General features: G+C 39.1%; 1 protein-coding gene and 1 long non-coding RNA gene across 7 annotated transcripts; one reads left to right on the forward strand and one right to left on the reverse strand.

The window, feature by feature from the left end:
• Positions 1-298: 298 nt before the first annotated feature.
• On the forward strand, positions 299-16,537 carry LOC125246746. 6 transcript variants are annotated; one of them, XR_007179959.1, is made up of 5 exons: positions 299-430; positions 1,145-1,276; positions 4,133-4,285; positions 12,304-13,903; positions 14,677-16,537. It is a non-coding gene; the product is annotated as an uncharacterized LOC125246746 (long non-coding RNA). The 6 variants fall into 6 exon arrangements; XR_007179958.1 differs by lacking the exons at positions 12,304-13,903; positions 14,677-16,537 and adding exons at positions 6,687-6,691; positions 10,003-10,940; XR_007179957.1 differs by lacking the exon at positions 12,304-13,903.
• Positions 418-18,630, reverse strand: ccnd2a (cyclin D2, a). The gene is made up of 5 exons (XM_048157739.1): positions 18,103-18,630; positions 16,532-16,747; positions 13,223-13,382; positions 8,648-8,796; positions 418-4,336 (listed from the first exon to the last, which is right to left on the reverse strand). Exons 1-5 carry the CDS (start codon positions 18,295-18,297, stop codon positions 4,160-4,162), a joined length of 897 nt encoding a protein of 298 aa, XP_048013696.1. The 5' UTR covers positions 18,298-18,630; the 3' UTR covers positions 418-4,159.
• Positions 18,631-21,688: the final 3,058 nt, after the last annotated feature.

The following is a 21,688-nucleotide window of genomic DNA, read 5'->3' on the forward strand; positions in this document are numbered from 1 at the left end:
CTTTTGCGTAAGTTTGTTGATAAAGCTGCCATATAGGCTAATTTCATACACATATTTCCAGTGTGTTTAACATTCTGCATCCGATTCGTAAACAAATCGTTCAGACTGTTTGTGTGCACCAGCTCAACTGAATCCTTGAAAAGATCCGACTCAAAAGAATGATTCGTTAACGAGTCGAATTCGGAGATGTCATAGCTCACCCTGACGTAGAAGCTTTCAGTCATTTGGCGCCAGTGGCGCGTGGTGGGCTTTGAAATTGCATAACGTCTGTCACGGTTTTATCTCATCGGCATTACTTTAACTCGACAAATTTAATTTTGATATTAAGCGCTCACCAGCTATTCCTCAGTTGTACAATATAGCTAAACGTTTACAAACATTTTCAGCGTAGAGAAATAAGAAGAACAGGAGACTGAATACTTCTTTCATGGTAAGTTTATTGACCTTAGCATACAGCATGTCCTCTCCTTTAACTTCATTCATGCTCTCAATGACAAATTATTTGAGTTCAACAGAAATCCAAAGAATATCCACAGAGTTGCCAAGCCCTAATGACTTTACCTCATAATCCATCTCTTAAAAATCAGTTGTAACAATTTCCAACTTAGTTATAATCATTTAGCGGATAATTATGTGAGGAAACATGGTCGAACAAAAAAGATCAACCCATTTCATTTATGAAATGTATAATTTTAACCCAGTCTGTGTCTGATTATCGACACTCAATCTATACAGTCATTCTCTACCAGGTTATAACATACTGGATAGATTCCCATTGTTATTTTCACCATTAACATTGCCAATAAAAGGGAAGAATAACATAGGACCAACATAGCACCACACTCTTTAAAGCAGATATTTATTGAACAGAGGTTGTGCAACAGACATAACTGAGGTACATGATATGGTTATAGTGGAGGGAGGAGGCCTTTTCTCATTGTTGTTGCTTAATTGATACCAGGTTTATATATGGGCCGAGCACATAAGCCATTGTCAATTGTTCGTCACCTCCTCCATCCACTATTTCTGATGTCCAGGTGGGAGCCTTGTAAGCTTTCTGTTCATCTTCATCAAATTCCACTGCATTTACTACAGCAGACACAGCAGAAATATCATAACCTCTTTTATGTGCTGTCCTTTCCAGGTTCCCGAAAAAAACTGTTGTGAGTTGTGTGAGGTAATGGAAAAGTCTTTTATGTCCAGTAAACCTGAGGTATAGAAATACCATACTTACAGAATGTGACAGAGAAAGAAGAGAAGGAAAAAAGACTAAAAGGTAAAGAAACATGCCTTTATAAAAGCACACTGTACAAGAGCATTTCCAGTCAAATACTCATTTCATGTTCTTCTTTTACCCTCTACTTCTGTATTCTCAAAGTATTCTGTAAGCAGTAAAATAATTATAATACAATTGTTTATAAAATAGCAGCACACTGATGTGACATCACAACTATGTAATGTTATTTTTGTGTATAAGATGAAACAAACAAACAAAAAAAAATCATAGCTTTTTAGCAGCGGAAAAAAACAATAATAACTCAATAACAATATTGACACTTGATTTATGTCTTCACACCCTTACCATCTCTCATCACTTTGGAATACAGTATCATACCCCTTAATGAACGTAACTTCAGTCCATATTCAAACTCAAACGACATAGCCACCCATACAATCTGTTAACAGTACTGTAATTCATTTTCAGAGCAGAGCTGGGAAAATAATAAGACAGATTAACTTAATACAATAAGATTGACAGGGGTTTTGGTGTGAGGATGGAGGAAATGTGACTTGTGAAACTCAAGCATCACTAAGAATTGTTTCTGGTCAAAGGAAACGCATGTGTATACGTAAACATCTCCTTTACACGCAGAAAGACATGCACACAAACACACACGCATATGTAGACGGACACAAACCTAAGCTCGACTGCCCCTTTTCAAGGTAAGCTATGAGAATTCAGCATATGAAAGGCGTTTTGTGCTACTGATGCACCCTGTTTTTGGACACTTTAATGACTTTTGGAAGTTTTCAAATCCCATGCCAGTTCAACCTTTGGAAGCAGCATATTTTGGATGGCTGGGTAGTGGATATTATGCTTAAGCTCAGCAAAACAGGGTGAAAGTCTACATTAGACTCAAGGCACTATATAGAACGTTTTTTCTGCAATGGTGCAGTTGCACAAATTCATCTTTTCAAATTTCAAGAAAACGGCCCTTGGAGCGTGCAAACCAACAAACGTTTTTTTTTTTTTTTTTTTTCCATTTTGATCGGTTTTCTGTCTTTTGTTGTCTGTTTTTTGGTCTTTTTTACTTTGTTAAATTATTATTTTGTTGCTGTTGTCATACATTGGTTTGGTTTCCAATGCATTAACGCTATAATGAACCGAACGTGCCATGATCTAAACATGGGAAACCAGCCCAAAAAAGAAAAAGGAAAAAAAAAGACCCTTTAATCATAACCATTTGTTATCCATGGTAAATATGCTCTAAAAACTGACACAGATGGAGTAACCTTCCCCAGTTAAGAGCTGGCAGTATCAATGAAACTGGTTTAGATACTGGTCTGTAATTCAAACAAGAGACATAAACACTAAAGGACAAACAAATAAACAAACAGACAAATAGATTAAAGATCTTAAATATCAGGTGATTTATGGAAACCATAATAGCTGTTGTTTCTCCTTTGGCCTCCTTTCCTGCTTCTCCTAACTCCATATCAGCATCCTCATCTCAGCAGCATGCTTCACACCTCAAACTAACCAAGCTTCATCGTCATCATCCTCGATCATTCTTGCCAACACATTCCTTTACTGCTAATTGAATTTGCAAAGTTTGCAACTCCGTGACTCTTCTCTCCTCTCAGTCCCAGGTGGGACCAAACACAAATCAGCCTAAGGCTCCTTCAGCACGCTCACAACAAAATACGTAATAACGTAATAAACTGTACACAATACAACTGTAATATTTAGTGGGAAGCTGCCCCAAAGGACGACCTTACCCACAAATTTTAAAATCAACTCTTCTTGACTTGAAGAAATGAGGGAACGTAGCCGTCTCTGTCCGCTCCCTTTTCTTGCCTCCTCTTGTTCTGTGCACTGGGTTGGGCTCAGCCCTCAAGCAGTTTCCAGGCCAGTAAATAAAAGCATTTAATATAAGGCACTGATACAGGAGGCCCTCAAAGCATCGTGGAATCATTTGCTATCCCTGTCCAGACCATGTGCCTACCACTGAATCCGTCTCTATGACCAAACACTTGAAGATAGATGGTTAAACAAAGCCCACATGACTCACACAAGAGTGCCTGATATAGGGTAACTTGTACACGCTTGCACATGAGCCAACATACACCACACATAAATGCATGCACACAAGCAGCTTGACAAAAGCTTATTTGAAGTATCTGTAACTTTATCAACGGGAGACAATAACTTGCTTGTTTAACAGGAATAATAATAATAATAATCATATTAAAATAATATTAATAGTCTATTATCATGATATAAGCCCCTGTTGCCCTAGCAAGAGAGCCCTGCGTTCTTAGCATAAGACTTGTGTCTCACCACTCCTTTTTAATCCCCCTTTCTGGTCCTAATGCACTCTTAGTACACAGCCAAGTGAATGGGTGCGTTCATTCAGACTCATGGCACCTCAATGTGTGTTCAAGTTCAGGCATTCCAAAATGAACCAAAAAAAAAAAAAAAAAAAAAAAAAAAAAAAAAAATCACAACAAAACAGGAAAAAACATAGCCCCACTTTTTGTACCCTTTCAAGCTAGTCTGATACAGTAGACTCTCTATTTTGAAAAGCCCTTTAAGCTATCACTTTTGCATTAAATATCATATTATTATGTTTACACAATCAAAAGAGTTTGCAAAATACTACACGCTTCCCTTCTAAGAGTCTGAGGCACCGTAGAGCTTTTTGCATCATTATCAAATCATTTTAAAAATATCTATTTTTTTTTTGTATCTAAAATAGCTTCGTATTTTTTTCTTTTTTTGTCATTTACGGGAGTATTTTTTTAATGGAAAATGAAGATAAAACTCTACAAAGACTAGCAAGCACTTTTTGTTGGGGTTGTTTGTTTTTTTGTCATTTTTGTTTTTTGTTGTTTTTTTTTTTTCTTGAAGACTGATCACAGCGTTCCTGCAGCAAGCTCACAAGTTGATGTCTCGTACATCGGTTGGGGTGCTGGACTGGTCCTGGTCATCAAGTGCTTTGCTGCGAGGGCCACCCTGTTCCTGCTGCTGTTGTTTCTGCTGCTGCCGGCGACCCTCCCTCAGGTTATTCATCAACACTCTCTCAATTTGCTCCTGGCACGCCTTTAACACGTCCTGCAATGCATCGGACACATGACGTTAGACAATCAGGTCACTTACATCGCTGCAATGTCTGTCCTTATCATTAGTAGTGCTGTTAAGGCAAATGCAAATTCACACACAGTTGGTGATTTTTCTGTCTATACGAAACATGCACCTAAAACAACAGAAGTTGCCCTGCGAACAGAAAAAAAAAACAAATCTCTACCACAGTTTGCTATGTTAATTACATCCATGTTCCATGGATAAAACAAAGTAGTTTCATTTAGGATTTTTTTATACCCTTTCATTTTCACAACAGCATGTAATGACCTAAGGGGATCTCACTTGAGTCCACCAGAGTCTTTTTCCTGCTCTGTATAACTAAGAAAAAACAAAATCTTTTTTCATAGATAAAATATGAGAAAAGCCCTGTCGGTGGCTCCAAAGAGCACATGACATGCCGGTATTTAAAATGGCTTTCACACTGTCACCAAAATGAGCAATGATGCCCTCTAGTGCAACTAAATGGATGTACGGTGATCAAAGCTCCTGTTTAGTGGGTATGTCTGAGGCACAACAGGCATCTGTGGGAAGTTTGCTGTGAATGGCCCATGGGGAGGGCCCGTGGAGAATGTGTTACTTGTGGAGAGGCTGCATTCCTTTGACATTTACTGCTAATTAAAAGCTGATGGGCCAAAGTCTGAACTTATGTTATGCATGGCTCCTGGGCCAGGCAAGTGTTTCTTGCCTGTAGAAGCAGTCTATCGCACAAGAATAACATCTCAGGTGTTTGGAGTGACTGACGGAAGGCATTTAAATAATTATTTATTTTTTTGTTGAGGAAAAGCTCAGTGTCACCAAGTTGTTTTCTTTCATCGTGAATGACAACGCCACCATCCTTCTAGGTCTCTTGTTTCCCACCACGATGAGCTGTTATTAGTCATGAAAAATAAATTCCTTCTAGTAAATTAACTAAAGCATAAAACATGTAAAGGAACTGCCTATGTCTTACCACAAGAATGCCAGGACCGACTTCTTAAAAGACATTTCCCTGTGCGCTGCTCTTTATAGCTGCACAACCAAATTCATGCCAAGCCCCAAAGGCTTAATTCAGGCAACTCTAATGGCTTCAATGTGCGACTACTGGTAAAACCAGGACTTGCTCTAGAAGAGCTTCTCAATGATTAGATCCAGAGGAGGGTGGCACTTGGTGAGCTGCAGGGTGGAGTGGGTGGTCCCTGCTTAATCCAGCCCTGTACTGATCAAGAACACCCTCGATCCCACCAGAGCATGGCTACATTTGTCAAAGTCAAATAAATAAAAATGGGTCGAAACCACAAGAAAAATGGTCTACTGAAGAACCAGCAGTTATTGTGATGTCACTCAGTGTGTGCCATCTTGGACAGAAGAAGCCTAGGAAGGGGAGACTTAAGTAGCCACAAAAACGGTGTCTGTTTTTTTAATGGGAAGTGAAAGCAAGGATTGCCGGGTTCAGAGCAAGGCCATCACAGCATTGAGAAATGAAAGGGATTAAGATGTCCCAGAGGCCTAATGCAAGAGGCCAGGGGGCCTAACACATGATCCTATGTACCAAAAAAGCCTTGAAGTTCTTCTCTAAATAATTTGCAACTCTTCAGTTCCAAATAACATTTCGGTTGCAAATAACAGCGTCCTTATGACATTATGACTTTAGGCAAAGGAGCATTCTCGGCATACCAGACCCAAAGTTTCTAACATTTCACCTACTTTTAGAAACTGCAGTGTCTCAAAAGAGTTTTTACTGTGCACTCTCTCTTCCTGATTAGTTTCTCCAACTGCAGCGCTTTAGCTTGTATAAAGCTATATTATAATATTCTAGAGGAGCACAAGGACACAAATTCATTCAACATAAACAAGTCAAGGCCTCATTTAAAAGAACTGATAACTCCAAGACCCTAGATGACTACAACATACCGAGCATCATCATTTACTGTATTTACTGTAGCTACAGTAACAAACTTCACTATTAACACCCAGTGCCAGATGAATATTTAGTGGCTTTTGCTTTCTTCTTAGAGAGACATTAGGGTGTTTGTGGAAACTTCAAGCCAATTTTTCAGCCTTCCTGGTTTGGCATGCATGTGTGTACCTTACTGCTGCACAGAGTATGCTTCACCAGGTGAGTCTTTAGCTACACACACATTCCAAGGACGACTGGAAGAGGCTGGCTGCCCCTATCATATGTCTACTGGAAACTACAGGCACTGGACACCACAAATGTCAGCAGGGTTCCTGATTCCTGGCTGGCAGCATCGTTTGGCATTAGCTTGACTTTCCTTCATACTCTGTCTGACCGCTCACCTCCCAACCTCTGCCTCAATATGGAAGGTCCTCATACACCAAGGAAAAGTTTAGTACACAAAAACCTTGTTTATTGAAGACTGGATTTAGAGACTAAGTTTTCTAGATAGGACCTCTAAGATTTTCTCAACACAATAATGCAAATACAATTCTGATTGGTAGAATGAGTTATTCGTTCCAAACAAAATCAGTGCTCAATGGTCTGAACCCAAGTTCGATTGCTCCCCCCTCCCCACCTGCTCCCACTAAATTGTGTTCACATTGTATTTTTTTGGCTCTGTACTGCGGTATGTTTGTCTTATCTGAAGCAGCAGCTGTTTACCCCTGTTGCTAGGTACTGACAACGCGAGAGAAGGCAGAAAAATGCATTGTGTTGCCCGCCTCACTTTTATAGTTTGATTTTGTTTCCAAAGCGTCAACACAGAACAACACTTGCATCTATCAGCCGCAAATGTACTGCAAATGTTCTAAAGAACGTAGGAGTCTATGTTCGCAGTGCGTCAGTCCCGCTTGTCAGGAAAGTGTGTGAGAACATATGCAAACACAGTTTTACTGAATCATAAACTGAGTCATTAAAAGCAGTTCACTTCCATGATTTACTACAATTAAATTCATATCAGCAACTTACCATACTGGAGTTCACATGAACCATAACTTTTTAAAGCAGACTCAGGTTCAGTTTGTGGATGCGAAACCAAATCTGACGTCAAACGAACCCAGGTGCACACCAAAAGCACTTTAAGATAGAGATGCTAGCAATAACCCTAACACACGTGATTCTATAATGTCACAACAAAGATACTGTTGCAGTATCCATATAAAAAAGTCAACTGTTTGCATCCTTTGCAAGACAGACTGTTTAATTGCCTTCCTTTAAGGGACAGTTCACCCCAAAACTTTAATTCTGTCTTTATTTGCTCACCCTCATGTCTGCAGAATACAAAAAAAGATATTATGAAGAACCATTTACTTCCATTGAATAGACAAAAACACTAAGACATTTCTCAAAATATCTTTCTTTATGTTCCACAGCAGAAAAAAGTCATACAAGTTTGAATTGACATGAGGGTCAGTAAATGATGATAGAACTATACCTTTTTCTTTAGGCTTTATAGCGCAGTGCGAGCAGGGTAGCGTGCATACACCCTACCTGCATGTTTTCAAAGGTATGGCTTGTTGGCATCCAGCAATGTGACGAGTTGTTCATGGAGAAGGCAGTTCATTCCTTCTGCCCTGGACCTCACACTCCTCAGACACTGAGCACCTTTACTGCCGTGGAGGACTATTTGTTTTTCCTCTGCTATGGTGCACGACTTCACACACCACATGCTGGGGCAGCAGTCATTCTACCAGCAGCAGTGCACTCTAGGGTATCTTGGGGAGGGTTGACCTCTTCAGGTCAGGACAGGAATTAAATGTGTTTCCTGGGTTATTCTCTTAATCCTAATTTTCTATTCTCTTTTCCTTTTCCCCCTAAAGAGAAACTAAAGGTCCTAAAAGAAACTAAATGACCAGAAGGTGGTCCCTCGTGCGACAGTATGTGTGAATTTGTATGCAAGTCATTTGCATAAAGCCATAGTATCCCTGACACATTCCCCTAGCCCTGCGGATTCTCTCCTTACAGTCTCTCAGTCAGGGTCAATCCCATTTCATTTCCAGTAATTCAGTGGCTGAATGTGAAATTGAATTGGAGTTGGACCCTAGCCCATTGAGTAAATAGGGGAAATGCACAGCCTCCTCTCACAGTCCTACAGGCACAGCAACACTTGTCCCTCAGATTACCAATAGCGTTGCTATTGGTAAAAAACAAGGACTCTTCTTATCATGTATCATGATCTTTGTTTTAAATTAGAAAGCACCCTTATATGATCACCCCACTTTCGAATATAAAGAAACTGTGAGGTGATCTGTGTAGCACATTGGCCTGCAGGGAAATGCCATGTATCATAATGATTTATTAAAAGTTGTATTAGTAAAATTTATTGTCAAAGCAACAATACTCACAACTTCTGTGTTTGTGATCTTTGCGAGCAACTCTGTAAGGTTGTCTCCCCACAGTGAGCGGTTAGTGCTGTTGAGCTGCAGGCCACAGATAGCCGCTGCCACGCTGCCCGTTGCAATCATGGATGGAGGGTACATGGCAAAGTTGAAATCTGAAGAAAAAGCAAACCAGGAAAGATCTGTTAAGCTTTGATTTCATAAAAATGTACTTTATCAGACTTTTCTACAGTATTTGGAATAGTTATTTCAAATATTATGAAATGGATACAAAAATAACAAAAATCATAAATACTGATAAATAAAGACCCTTCCATTAGGTCTGTGCGCAGTCCTTTGCTAATGACTGCAGCCCAGGATAATGAGGGTTCACTTGGCTTGAAAAGAATCTGAAAAGCACCCCACCCCCATCCCTCTCCTCCAGTCACCCTTTGCAGATCGGCCCCTTTTCTTCAAGCTCCTAAGTAAATCGTGTGCTCCCTGAAAAAAAGCCCTATAGCCTTCGGAAAGGATGGAATAAAGAGCCACAGTCCCCCTGCCAATGCTCACTGCTGTAGGTCCTTTTTCCACGTGTGGTCACAGGCGTACATCTCAAAGACCAATAACCTTGTTAGCTTTCTCACTGTCATTCATAATGCAAATAAGACAGCTTGTGAACGGGCCTGCAACCCAAAAAGACGACTGACTGCAAGAAGGGGGAGAAAGAAAGAGGAAAAGAAAGAAACAAACAGCTTAGGCTGTCTGCCCCCTGCCTCATTGATTTCTATCTTTCTTCTTTTTCTACGGCTCCCCTTCTCCCTATTTTCAGACTGTTTTCCAATGCTTTTTTACTTCAGACACATACCCCTTAGGTTGAATGGCACACATGTCATTGTTGTTACAACAGCTCGAGATTTGTGTCAGCATTGCTGCTATCTTTTAGCATATTGAGTGTGGCCACTGGTGGACCTGGGTCTAGTGAGCAAGAGAGTGTGGCCTCATTGTTCGAAATCATCACCTCATCTCATCCAACTGAGAGATGCAACATCAAGCCCTCTCTGTGGATTCCAATTCAACCTGACAGCCGGCACAAAAGATGGGTGTTGGGGGAGGGTGTTGTTGGGTTTTAGACAGCAGGGGCGGCTGAGGGGGGCACTAAGCATCATTCTTTAATCAGTATCCAGACCTTCGTAAGGTTTTGGCAGAAGAAAAGACCCTCCTACCAACCTCATTCCCCCCATGCCATTTCTCTGATGCAGGGCCACCTCTGGGCTCACGGTCCCACACTCCCTGGCAGTCTGCATTACCATATTGCCATATTCAATTGCAAAGCAAACTGTGAGATGGCTCTGAGGGTGATTTTTCTTCCCTTTTCTTTTTAGGAAAAAAAATCAAAGCCGTGGGCCCTTTGATAACTGACGAGCATGCCTTCATTGCCTTCTTAACATTCAAAGCCAGCCATTTTCTCATTTTGTGGCTCAGTGTTGACAAATAAATGAACTTATTATACACTCTTCTCTTTGTAGTTTTTTCTGGGCCAGACAAAAATTTATTTAAAGACAAGTTCTGGTCAAGCAGAAGAAGACAAAACAAACCGCATTGCAACTCTTAGGTCTTTTGGGGCAGGGAGAAAAAACAATGGAAAATAGATGCCCACACACAGCTTGTGTGTGCTGAGTGGGTTGCAATCAGATTTTTCACACTCTAGACAAGACAAGTTTGTCGGGAGAACAAGAGTACGCGCGTGCTAGAGGCAGAGCTGGACGCTCTGGTTTGTGAGAGTGTTAAGGGAAGAATGGCTGTATTCTGCACGCCTTCATTGATATTCATGCAGAGGATAAACAGTGTATGTAGCTGAGTGGTGACGCCTGTGATGGAAGGCTCCTAGTAAGCGGCGGCTGGCTGGCCTGGTATACCAGCCTCTCACCCCCTTCAATGGACCATTCTCCTGCCCTCGCCACACTGCATCCCCAGAACTGTGCCAACACAGCAAGCTCCTTGGTGGGTGCAATGTGCTGTGTACGCATTTAACTTGTAAATTAATTAAACGTCCGGAAAGTTGAGGAACGGCCAAAGAGACCGATGATTTGAGGGGCAATAAATCAAGTGCCAGACTTTCATGCAGATGCACAGGTTTGCCTTTACAGAAAGTCTCGTTTTGGGCAACCATGTTCAACCTGACTGATAAAGATCAAATGTAAACATGAATTTGGCATCACACTATAACGTCAAATGGAACAAGTCAGGAAAGCATGTAAGTAAAGAACTTAAAGACACAGAGTTTAAAAAAAAAAAAAAAAAAAAAAAAAAAAAGAGTAGACATAAATATTCAATGTTAATTATTATTTAACTCTTAACTATGTTGTCTCTCATTATGAGGCTATAAGTAATTGGATATTGACAGGTCATGTCTGGAACATTCATGTATAACATTACTTCAAAGCATTGTATTACGTTATCTATTGACATTTTTCAAAAATCTGTCACAAATCTTCAACAAAGTAATTTTATCATCAAAAGCGGTATGTTGGTCTGCCCTCTCAAACCATCATAAAACAGATGAATTAAAAACAGGAACACTCTTTGACTGTTAAAAACCTGTAACAACTTGTTTCAGTCTTGCTCCAGTGCGGAGTCTTGAGCAACAGCAGTCAGGCCGGTGTGGGAGGAAACAGAGCCTCTTGAATGAGAAATGACATGAATCGGTAGATTTAATTTTCAGCCCTGCTGAACTCTCCACCAGTCACCATTTCTCTGATAAGTAACCATCTGAAGAGCGACAACATGATCTCTACCTACAAAACATTTTCTGCTAATAGCATGTCTCCAGTCTGTTATTATACATCTACAGTCAATCTACGATGGAGAAGTAAAGAGGGTGCTGGGTGTTTAACAGTAAAAATGGGGCATAATCACTTTTAATGAGCTTGTTCCTGTGCAGGCCTTTGACAGACTGCCCTCCGGAGAAACGTTTTATCGTGTGCTCCTTCTGCACTGACCCTTACATGCCTCTGCATATGAAATGGAGGGTTGTTCCTTTTGTCTCCTTTCTTGCGGTCTCTAGTCGAGCCTTCCAGCTATTTGCATATCTCTGAAAGGCCCCTCCATGTTATTAATTAATACTGAACTGGCCTACTCTGCCTGACCAAATCTCACAGAATGCTCTGAACGGAACTGTTTTATCAAAAGCAAAGATCCATTAAAAATTAGCTGTCGTCTTTCTACACTCTTCTCTCCTTTCTCATTCAGATACAGGGACCTTGATTTATGCATGTCTCAGAAAAGAGGGGGATGCTGAATTCTCTGCAAAGAAAAGCAGCAGTCAAGGCATCTGCCCGGCAATTAAAATCTTTTGGACACCCCTCGAATCTCTGTTGTTATACTAGTAACTAGTTTGTGTATTGCTTAAAACAAGAGATTTAACAAAATATGTATGTTGCATCTGCAAGTTTTTAGCATCTAAAATTCAAGTTATATTGTTAAACCATTCATATTGTCCCAGTTATCATCAATGCTCATCCTGCCAATTAAAACCAGTTTCGATGGATTCTGTTTGTCAGAGCAGTTTCACAACAAATCTATATCTATTGCACAAACCAACAGCAGAATCGAGCACTCCATGTTTGAAGACCAGCCAGCTCCTCCTACTAATTCCTCTCCCATCGTATGCCACTTTCCCAAAGTCTGAGTCAATCCTGAGGTTCCTGGGGAGTTCTTGAGCAACCTCAGGGAAGAAGAGAGAAGCCTGAGGGAACAAGGGTGGTGTACTGGATCCTATTACCACCTATGGTGATGTTCGGTGCAGGCTTGGCTGGGAGAACCAGCCCCACAAAGGCTTCTGATTATGGGAAAGTCGTCATGCCCTGGAGCATCTGGGAGGCGTGAGAAGAGGGGATAAGATATGAAAACATGACATGCTTCACTGTTTGGCTCGGCTGGAACAAAACACTCCTCACGTTTTCTCACCCTTTTCTCATCGCTATGTTTGATCTCCTAAAGGTGGTCCACCTCTAAGAGCAGGAACAGCATAATCAATGGCTCAACAGCACACAGGAATGTTCTTAACTATACAACTGCCTTTTGAAGTGTCACTGCATTCATGGTTAGCCACTGATATGCCCACCAAACATACCAGGCAAGCACATAAGGCTTCCAGTGAAATTCTCTCCATTACACATCGCTATTTCAGTCCACATAGTTTCTCATGAATGTAATGAGATGGCATCTGATAATTTGCCTGCAACAAGAACCTGAATAAAGTTGCCATAGATACTAAACCCACAGAAGTCGGCTTTGATTTCAAGTTTTGCAAGGAATAAACATGGATCTTGCAACACATCACTTATTGAAGTGATGATGCAAGGTATCAGCACCAACTTGACTAGGCAGTGGATCTTTCATCCCTCATACTTAACACCAATGGAAGACACATACAAGTTGACAAACACTTTCTGGCTACTCTACTAAGTTAATGTACAAATGCATGTTGAGAAGATTTCATGGGATGAGTTCTATGGAGCATTGTACAAATTAGGAGTTAAAAATGCTTTGCAGGCATTTATTCATTTCTAGACATAATCTACTGTACATTGAATACACTACCTGTTGCACAGAGGGCGATGAAAGTTTGCACATGTTTACGGATCAGGTCCAGCTTATCCTCAGGCAGCGGAAGTTTCCTCATAATGTGTTCAATAAAGTCATTGGGAGTGACAGCAGCCAGGTTCCACTTCAATTTGCCCAGGACAACCAGCTCCCATTCCTGTAAAAAGGTTTGAGGAAAGAAGGAAAATCACTATGGATCCAAACCTAAATAAATTGCATGATCTGAATCCATTTGCAGTATTTAGATCTGTACATTCAACTGGAGAGACAAATTGCATCCTCTCAGTGGCTTCCTGTCTCTAAATGTTTTCTTTTGATACATTAGACATTGACAAGATCTAAATATCATCTTGTGAAGACACTGGATGTTGGGGTAACATTCTATATCAACCATTCAAATAGAAGGTGTAAAAAAGTTATTTACTAGAGATGAGGTACTAAATATGTTTAAACTCTGCTGTTACACATTCAAATGTTGTTGCTATACATTTGAACCAGTTTAGATCACACAAAATCTAGCCTCAAGTTCCAGGACCTCCAGGACATGGTTTGGCCTTAGCTATGCAAAGCTACAAGCGGAAATCCTGAAAGCTAAAAGGCTGAATTGCAGGCACACTTGAGTAGAAAAATGGGTCACTCAGATTGCCTAGTCACTTCACAGAGACTGTCCAGCATCAGGTACTTTCCTCCTTAGCATATAAACATAATTCTGAGTTTGTTTTATAGCGATCTGTCCAGTCAGAAGAGGTTGAACTAGTTAAATATTGGACCTGCCATCAGCCCATTTGCAACCACAAACACACTCATAAAAACATTAATTTGTAGCCTTGTTGTATTTAAAAGGCTTGTAATGTAACTTCAATTGGAAAAACAAGGCTCAGTTATAACCTTTAATGTGACAGTTCAACACTGCTGATGATTCTATTTGATCTTTTGGGGGCACTCTTGATGCATAACATGAACTTGCTTTGACCTAACTCAGTGATGAATGTAAACGCAAGATGCTCAGTCATTTGGTTTTAGTCAAGAAGACAGCATCCTTCAAATAACCACTCCCCAGAGGACCAAGTGACTAATAAGTAACAGAGGACCAAGTGACTAATTGGGGAAAACTTGCATTTGCTGGGACAGTCCTTATGACTGAGCGCTCGTTCAGATGGAGGTGGTTTTCTCCACAAATGAACCACATACACTTTATTCATGAGATGGCCAAATATTTATTGCCATTACATTCTGAGACACACAGTATAGCCTTTAGAACTGCTCTAAAGTACAGACAAAAGATTACACTGAACTTATACCCCGCAGCAGCTTTCCTAGTAAGCAAGAATACAATGGCAGCCATCCGCTGATGCATGATTTCTCCACTTCCTCTCTTTGCTGGATTTCATTGGTGAGTGACTCACCCAAAAGTACAAAGAGCTACATGTTCCTGTGTGTTCTCTTCTTAGGGGAGGTGCCTGATGTGAACATGAAGCCTGATGACATATTGGAGCCACAATCACTCAAAACCATTGACTCCTGGTACACCAAGAGGGGTATAATGGAATGTAAACTACGAGCAGAGGCATTCTCCAAAAGAAAACCAATTACACGCTAATGTGAAAATGAGCCTTTGCGTTCTGTCACTTTGGATCTGTAAAGTTTGGGCAGCAAAAATGTGCATCTTCATTTTGGTGTGTTGCTTCGCTCTTAAAGAGAAAGTTTACCTCAAAATGAAAATTGTCAACAACAACAACAAAAGATATGTCTCTGTTATTTTCATACAGTGAATGTCCATGGGGTCCAATCAATGTTGTTACTTTGATTGTTTGGACAAAAACAGCTGAAACATTCCTCGACATATCTTTTGTGTGTGTGTGTATGTGTTCTGCAGAAGAAAGAAAGCCATACAGGTTTGAAACAAAATGAGGGTGTGTAAATGATGACAGAATTTTTCATTTTTGGGTTACTGTCCTAATTAAGTCCAGGAACAGTTCTGGCAACAATTGAAGGCTCAAAACTACATATATTAGCAAATATTGTGTACTGTATTTGTGTACATCTCCATCTTTGGTCATATTCTGAGCACACTGTTGAACATTTATGAGGCCATAAATGACCACAAACACCAGTTTTAAGTAACCTAAGGACAACATATTGTCTTCTGTGGCTATCGACTCAGCAGTCCAATGTCACCTCACCAGTGCAGTGAGGCCAGCCCTAAAAGTTCAGTGACACTCTTGCAACACTGCCTTCATGCAGGAACCCACTTCCTCCTTTTGAGCCCTCCAGTCATACCTCCAGCCTGTCACTGCGGTTTCATTTACAAGAACTTCTTGCCAGCTAACGAGGACAAAAATGAAGATGTGACTGTGACAGCTGATCTTCGGTTTCCTGCTTCTTTAGGACTTTGCAGACCAGCAGAAGCTCCACAACAAAATAACACAATGCCAGGCTGAGGGGGGAAAAAACAGGAGGATGTCCACAGCAGCAATTTGCTGATGACTCATGAATAAAATAATTTTTATCTTTGGCCTGAGCTACAAGAGCACTGCCCATTTCCACCATAAAGACAACAAATAGTATAAGAGCTGAGGAAAAACTCACCAAGTGCAAGTGTACTATAGTCAGATGTTTTTATGCCACACTGTACTGTTTTTCCCCTTGACAGTAATGAGTAATTTAACAGCATATTTTGCTTTAGTGTCTACAGTTTTTTCCTCAATTTACTCATATAGTAAACCTATGCATATAGAAATGAGAAGAAGCTGAATGATGATAATCCAAAGATGACGACAAGTATTCAACAGACTGTATCTCTCATTTGAAAGTCACTTTAATTCACTTGACTGTAAGACAATATTCAAGCGACATATAAAGGTGGAACAAGACCTCAGCCTTGATGTAGCTGTGGGTTGCATAGTTGCCACTAGATGGCGTAATAGCCCTGTGATGCATGGAAACACACTCGAATACCCTTTAGTTGATATTTGAATGTGGAGAACATACATCAGACGGCAGAATATTTTTGTCAAACAGAACCTAGACTTTGCTTTAGACTACTTTTAGTTCTTATGTGGCTGATTTGTAAACATGCACAATATGAAAAATGATTCCATCACAAATTGCAGTAAGCTACATTAGATTTAAATGACATTAATACGATTTAGTGTGCAGTATACACTGTAGATATTAATGCAATCATGAACATTTAGCAATTCATATTTAGGGACAATTGTGGAGAAAGTATGTAAACAATTATCTATCATTTCATACAGATAAGTTGGTAAGTTTTGGTATGCAAAGTGTTTATTAGGTGCTTACCAGCAGTTCCTGCGGTCTGATTGAGTTATCAGTGTAGATGCACAGCTTCTCTGCAGTTAATGGACGCGTCTCTTTCAATTTAGACGCAAGAAACATGCACACTGCTCCGAGCAACTGCAAGTTACATTTTCTTGTTGGTACCACCGCTAAAAATCGGTCCAAGTAGTTCATAGCCAGTGGAAAAACTTCTTCCTCGCATTTCTGTTCCTCGCAGACCTGGAAAGGGCAGGGCATAACTTAATAAGTTCAGAGGAAAAGATGCACGTGGCGCAACAAAATTAGTCTTAATTTATATGACTCCAAATGACTATATATATGTAAAATAATTATCACGACAAAACGAAATATATAGTACTGTCCATCAGTGGCATAGATATGAGGTTGTAAATCGTTACGGTAACACTAGAGATTGATTCCAAAAAACGTGCAATTCCTGTCTCGTCGTATTTATAAATGTATAGGCTAAATTTAATGGATGAAAAGGGGACTCTAACATCTTTGTCAATAGACTCACATTCCTTTGGTTCATTCAGTAAGAAATGAATTCAAGTCACAATCACCCGAGCCAAAAAACACCCATGCAACACAGTACGGGATCTGCTTTTTTAAATTCGTCATATTTTCATAAAATATTTAAAAATATAAATAAATTGTCTACGTCCACTATTCATACCTCTAAATATTCACCAATCCTTTTCACATCATTCCCGACAATTGACAAGTCATTAAATCGATGTTTTATATGATAAAAACGAGATTTTTAAAGCGAAGTAGCATGCGGTCTTAGATGAGTGCGTCACCATCGGACCGAAATATTTTTTTCAAAAATTTCTATAAATTCTCCTGCTCGATTCACCTGACAATTTAAGACATGAAAATAAAGCTAAGGTCCTCATCTAACGTTTCCAACACTCAAAGATTATAAATATGAAAGATTCCGACAAAAAACGAACTTAATTCCAAGGCTATAGACTTCGATCAGCATGGGTTAAGAAGCAGCACGGGCCCTCGCCCCTTCCGCAACCATATATTTCAAAAAATTGTACAAAATTATAGAAAGGTAATTCCCAATATATTCAACCATAATTATATACCTTAAACGCTTATTTATCAAGTCATGCACATGTTAAGAGTTGTTATGATCATTTTGTTACGATAAACTTGTTGTGAAAGAAAAACCAACATGGCGAATGGTTAGATCTAGCACAGCGGCAAGCATTGAAGTGCATACGTGTGCATGGAAATATTTATCCTAAAAATAAATAAATAACATTAAGCACGATTCTGTCCACTGTGTTAACGGAACCAAAAACTTTAAGAAATATGCGCTTATGATCACTGACATATGTCGATAACCTTCATCCCCCAGCAAATCTAATCGTGAACTTGGTCCAAAATCAGCGCTTATGACTGCAATAAAATAAATAGCCCGACAAAATCGGATCTGCCCTTTCGGAAATATTAAAGTAGCTCCTTTAGTTGCATTCCATAATGCTTACATGACAGAATAAAGGAGAAAACGCTTTGCAAAACGTTTTGAAGATACAGCGTAAGCACGGAAATGTACAAACCTCCAACATCCAAGTTGCCACCATCCTCCGCATAAAGGGCTGAATGTCTTTCTGAACGCATTTAAAATATGAACACTGGGGAAGAAACCTCTCTTCGATGGTCAACAAGCTCTGTAGTACCCTGTCATCATATAGAAGATTCGGGTCAGGACGGGCTCTTATAATGGTGTCCATCTCGAGACAAAGCAGTTCCATGATTGTTAAAGTCCTTTTCGATCTCGAATATGTATACCAACAGTGAAATACAATGGTTGCGAAAGATCAAAAAGTGCAGAAAGGACTTTTCGGACACATAAAATCAGTCTACAGGGCTGTCCAGGTTAGTCCTGATCCTTTTGCAAACTTTTCCCCACTAGTCTTTCTCTACTCTGCTCCTCTCGCTGCAACATTTGAGGTCTGCAGATGTAAGGCTGTGACGAAAGCTTAACAAGCAGATCTTGGCTTATTATTGGCCAGACGCAACATGCTCGGTCTTCCTCTTCTTTTCCTGCCCTCTTGCTCTGGTTATCAAATAATCAATAGCCTCCACAAGATGGACAGAAAGGCAATATTGTTTGGGTATTATGGTTCATGCAAGACGTTCATTTTTAACTCACCCATTCATGTGCAACTATTTTAACGACGTTGGGTAAACATAGGCTAAACGTAAAGCACCCAACGAAATTCTCAGCTCTTATATGGTATCTCGAAGTGTTCTTAAAAAAATGGTTTATTCCATTTCTTTTCAATTTGTATCAAATGCTATGCATATCATTTATAAATAGTGGTCTCACGCAGACATTTGACCAAATTAAACCAATAAATGGCCAAAAACTTTTCTTTTTGACTTTAAGGAGACTCAAACGTCACCTCGTCATTACAAAGTCAAAATATAGCTATCTTACATGAAGCATGCAACGCCTGTGGTCAACCAGATAGCTTTCTAGGAAATGCAGCGAAAGCATGAAGCAACGCTCTCTCGTCAGAGATAGCAGCTGAATGATAGTTATTCTCTTTAGCTGCCCCCAGTGTATTATATAAAGCATTAGCTATATCATAGTCTCCATTTAGGACCGAAAAGCCAAGCCTCAAAAGGAGATGTGAGCGTTCCAAAATTGCGATCTGCTACGCTACCAACATGCAGGTGATGGATTTCAACATGTATAACGCACTCATTCATAAAGTCATTTAAGTTGCAAATGAGCAGTTTAACCTTTCGTATAATAGGGGAATTAGAATTAAATGGCGCTAATATGTCTTCTAGAGAACATATATAGTGAGTTATTGATCGAGGAGCATCTCGAGGTTCTCAAGCCTGTTAATGATTCCGAAGAACTCAACCGCAGCTATGTAGGCTACTTTTGCAACAGTTGCTTCGTTTCAACACTTTTAAATGTGATAGGAAATGTCTCTTTAAAACCTTTTTTTCTCGCTGTAGATTGTTTCCTCCCCTGTCAATTTGCATAGCCAATAGTTGTTCTGCGCGCTTTCGGATTGTTACTGGGCAGACTTTGTCTGTGGAAGTTCAACTTCTAAAGAGCCTAGAAGAACCTAATCTATTTTACCGATCACCTGATGAATGTTGCTACTTCTCACAGTCTGCCGCACGCAGATGTCATGAAGAAATTTATACAAATCTAGCCGAGCGACAGCAATACAATCTGAGTGATGCTTTGATAAAATCATAGGCTATTTTAATTATAAGGACCGTGTCCTATCAGATAAGATTATTCTGGTTACAATTTATGCAGGGCAAACAAAGCAATACAATTTAAATAAAATATAGGTCATAATTTTCAAAGTTAGTCTGCCCATAAATGTCTTTCTTTCTTTTTTTTATTATAGTACTTTACCTTGACCAAACGCAATAGGTAGGCTATTATAAATCTAAAGTAACCGAGCAAGCAAAAATGATGCCTAGCATCAAATTTGGCGATAATTACGCAATTCTAGTGACTAAAATACTGAAACATGTAGGCATTTCATTTCCTTCTTAAAACATCCGCGTTCCTTATGTAAACTGCAGTGTTACCCACACGCACCCGACACGTGAAATTTCGGTAATGCAGGGTATCATGAGTGGGTCTCAAAGCTCCAAATGCCACATTAATTGATTCAAACAGTGTGGGCAACGAGTCGTAATAACATCAAGGATGCATCCTTTTTCATTGTAACGATATAAAGCTTTGCTTTTCTCTTGTGGGAGGTTATCATTCAAATGTTCTTCTTTAATAAAACTAATACATTACTCAAATAATCCGCATTGGAACGTTTTAGATAAACAAAAACGTTTTGTTTAAAAAAAAAACATGAAAGATTTTTTTCTTATTACCATAAAATATACATGTACATTTATATAATATTGGTCTAAGTGTGTAACATTTTGACTCCTCATTCAGTGGTGTGTAATTCCAACCCTCATCTATAAATCAGCGCTTATAGTTTCCTTTGAACTCACAAGACATTCAAGAGGGCATATATACATATCATATATAACGTCAAAAAGAGTTAACTACTGTCTGATTCAACGCCTGACTGTGGTTCACGCCTCTATATTCTAAACCTGACCATGCTGTTTTTTCGCGGAATAATGACGTCACACAAAACGCTGCTCTTACTGGGGCTAAGCAGTTCATGCTATTTCCCGGATGCCTGCAATTAACGCGATATCCGTGAAGACACACCCAAAAGAAAGTTTGCTACCATCCAAATATCACAGCTGATTTTACATTTAAGTTTTTCACACATTAACCTAGATGTTTTTGTCCATGGAAACACAAAGAGCTTACGGTTTGAGTCTCAATAAATCAAGGAAGCATTTATGTGTGGATAATAGGAAAATTAATTTTTAGGACACAAATATTTGCTTAATTACAGTGGTCTTTTCACTTAAAATTATAAGATATGACTCATGCATTCCAGCAATAATCTAGAGCACTGCACAAACACTTCCTTGATGTGAAACTACTGTTGCCACAAATATTAAGAAATTATTCTAGTTTACTAAACATATATTTTTAGAAGTATATGTCAACAAAAATGAAGAATTAAAAAAAAAAACTTTTTAAATTTTATAGGAAATATTTTAGAAGGGAGATCTTGTAAACATGTTTAAAGCATGTTTGTTTTTTAATATCAGACATAAAATATTAAAACAATGTTCATGCATGCTTACTAATGTTACAAATATAATTTTGGACTTTTGTATTGTACTAAATTATTTACACAAATTATTCAGTAATTCAGTTTTATTTCATTATTGTTTAATTAACAAGGAATTCTACTTAATAATCTATATAATAGTCAATAATCATAGTTTTTTTTAAATATTAAATTACTACAGATACACTGTAAAAAAACATTTTTTCTTTTGTCAAATCAACTTTAATAATTAATGTAGTTCAGATAACATAATATTTTGAGTTTCTGTTGACTAAACCAATCGCCTTCATTGTATTAACATTTTTAATTTCAATGAACTCAAAATTTTACAACCAGGTAACTTACTTTTTTTAAGTTAAACCAACCATTAATTTTTACAGTGTATTATTAAATTCCTGTAGCATTCTTTGAACAAAATAAAATTATTTCCTGCAGAATTAAGTTT

This window comes from Megalobrama amblycephala, linkage group LG15 (assembly GCF_018812025.1).
Source record: "Megalobrama amblycephala isolate DHTTF-2021 linkage group LG15, ASM1881202v1, whole genome shotgun sequence".
In the NCBI taxonomy this organism is placed as follows: domain Eukaryota; kingdom Metazoa; phylum Chordata; class Actinopteri; order Cypriniformes; family Xenocyprididae; genus Megalobrama; species Megalobrama amblycephala.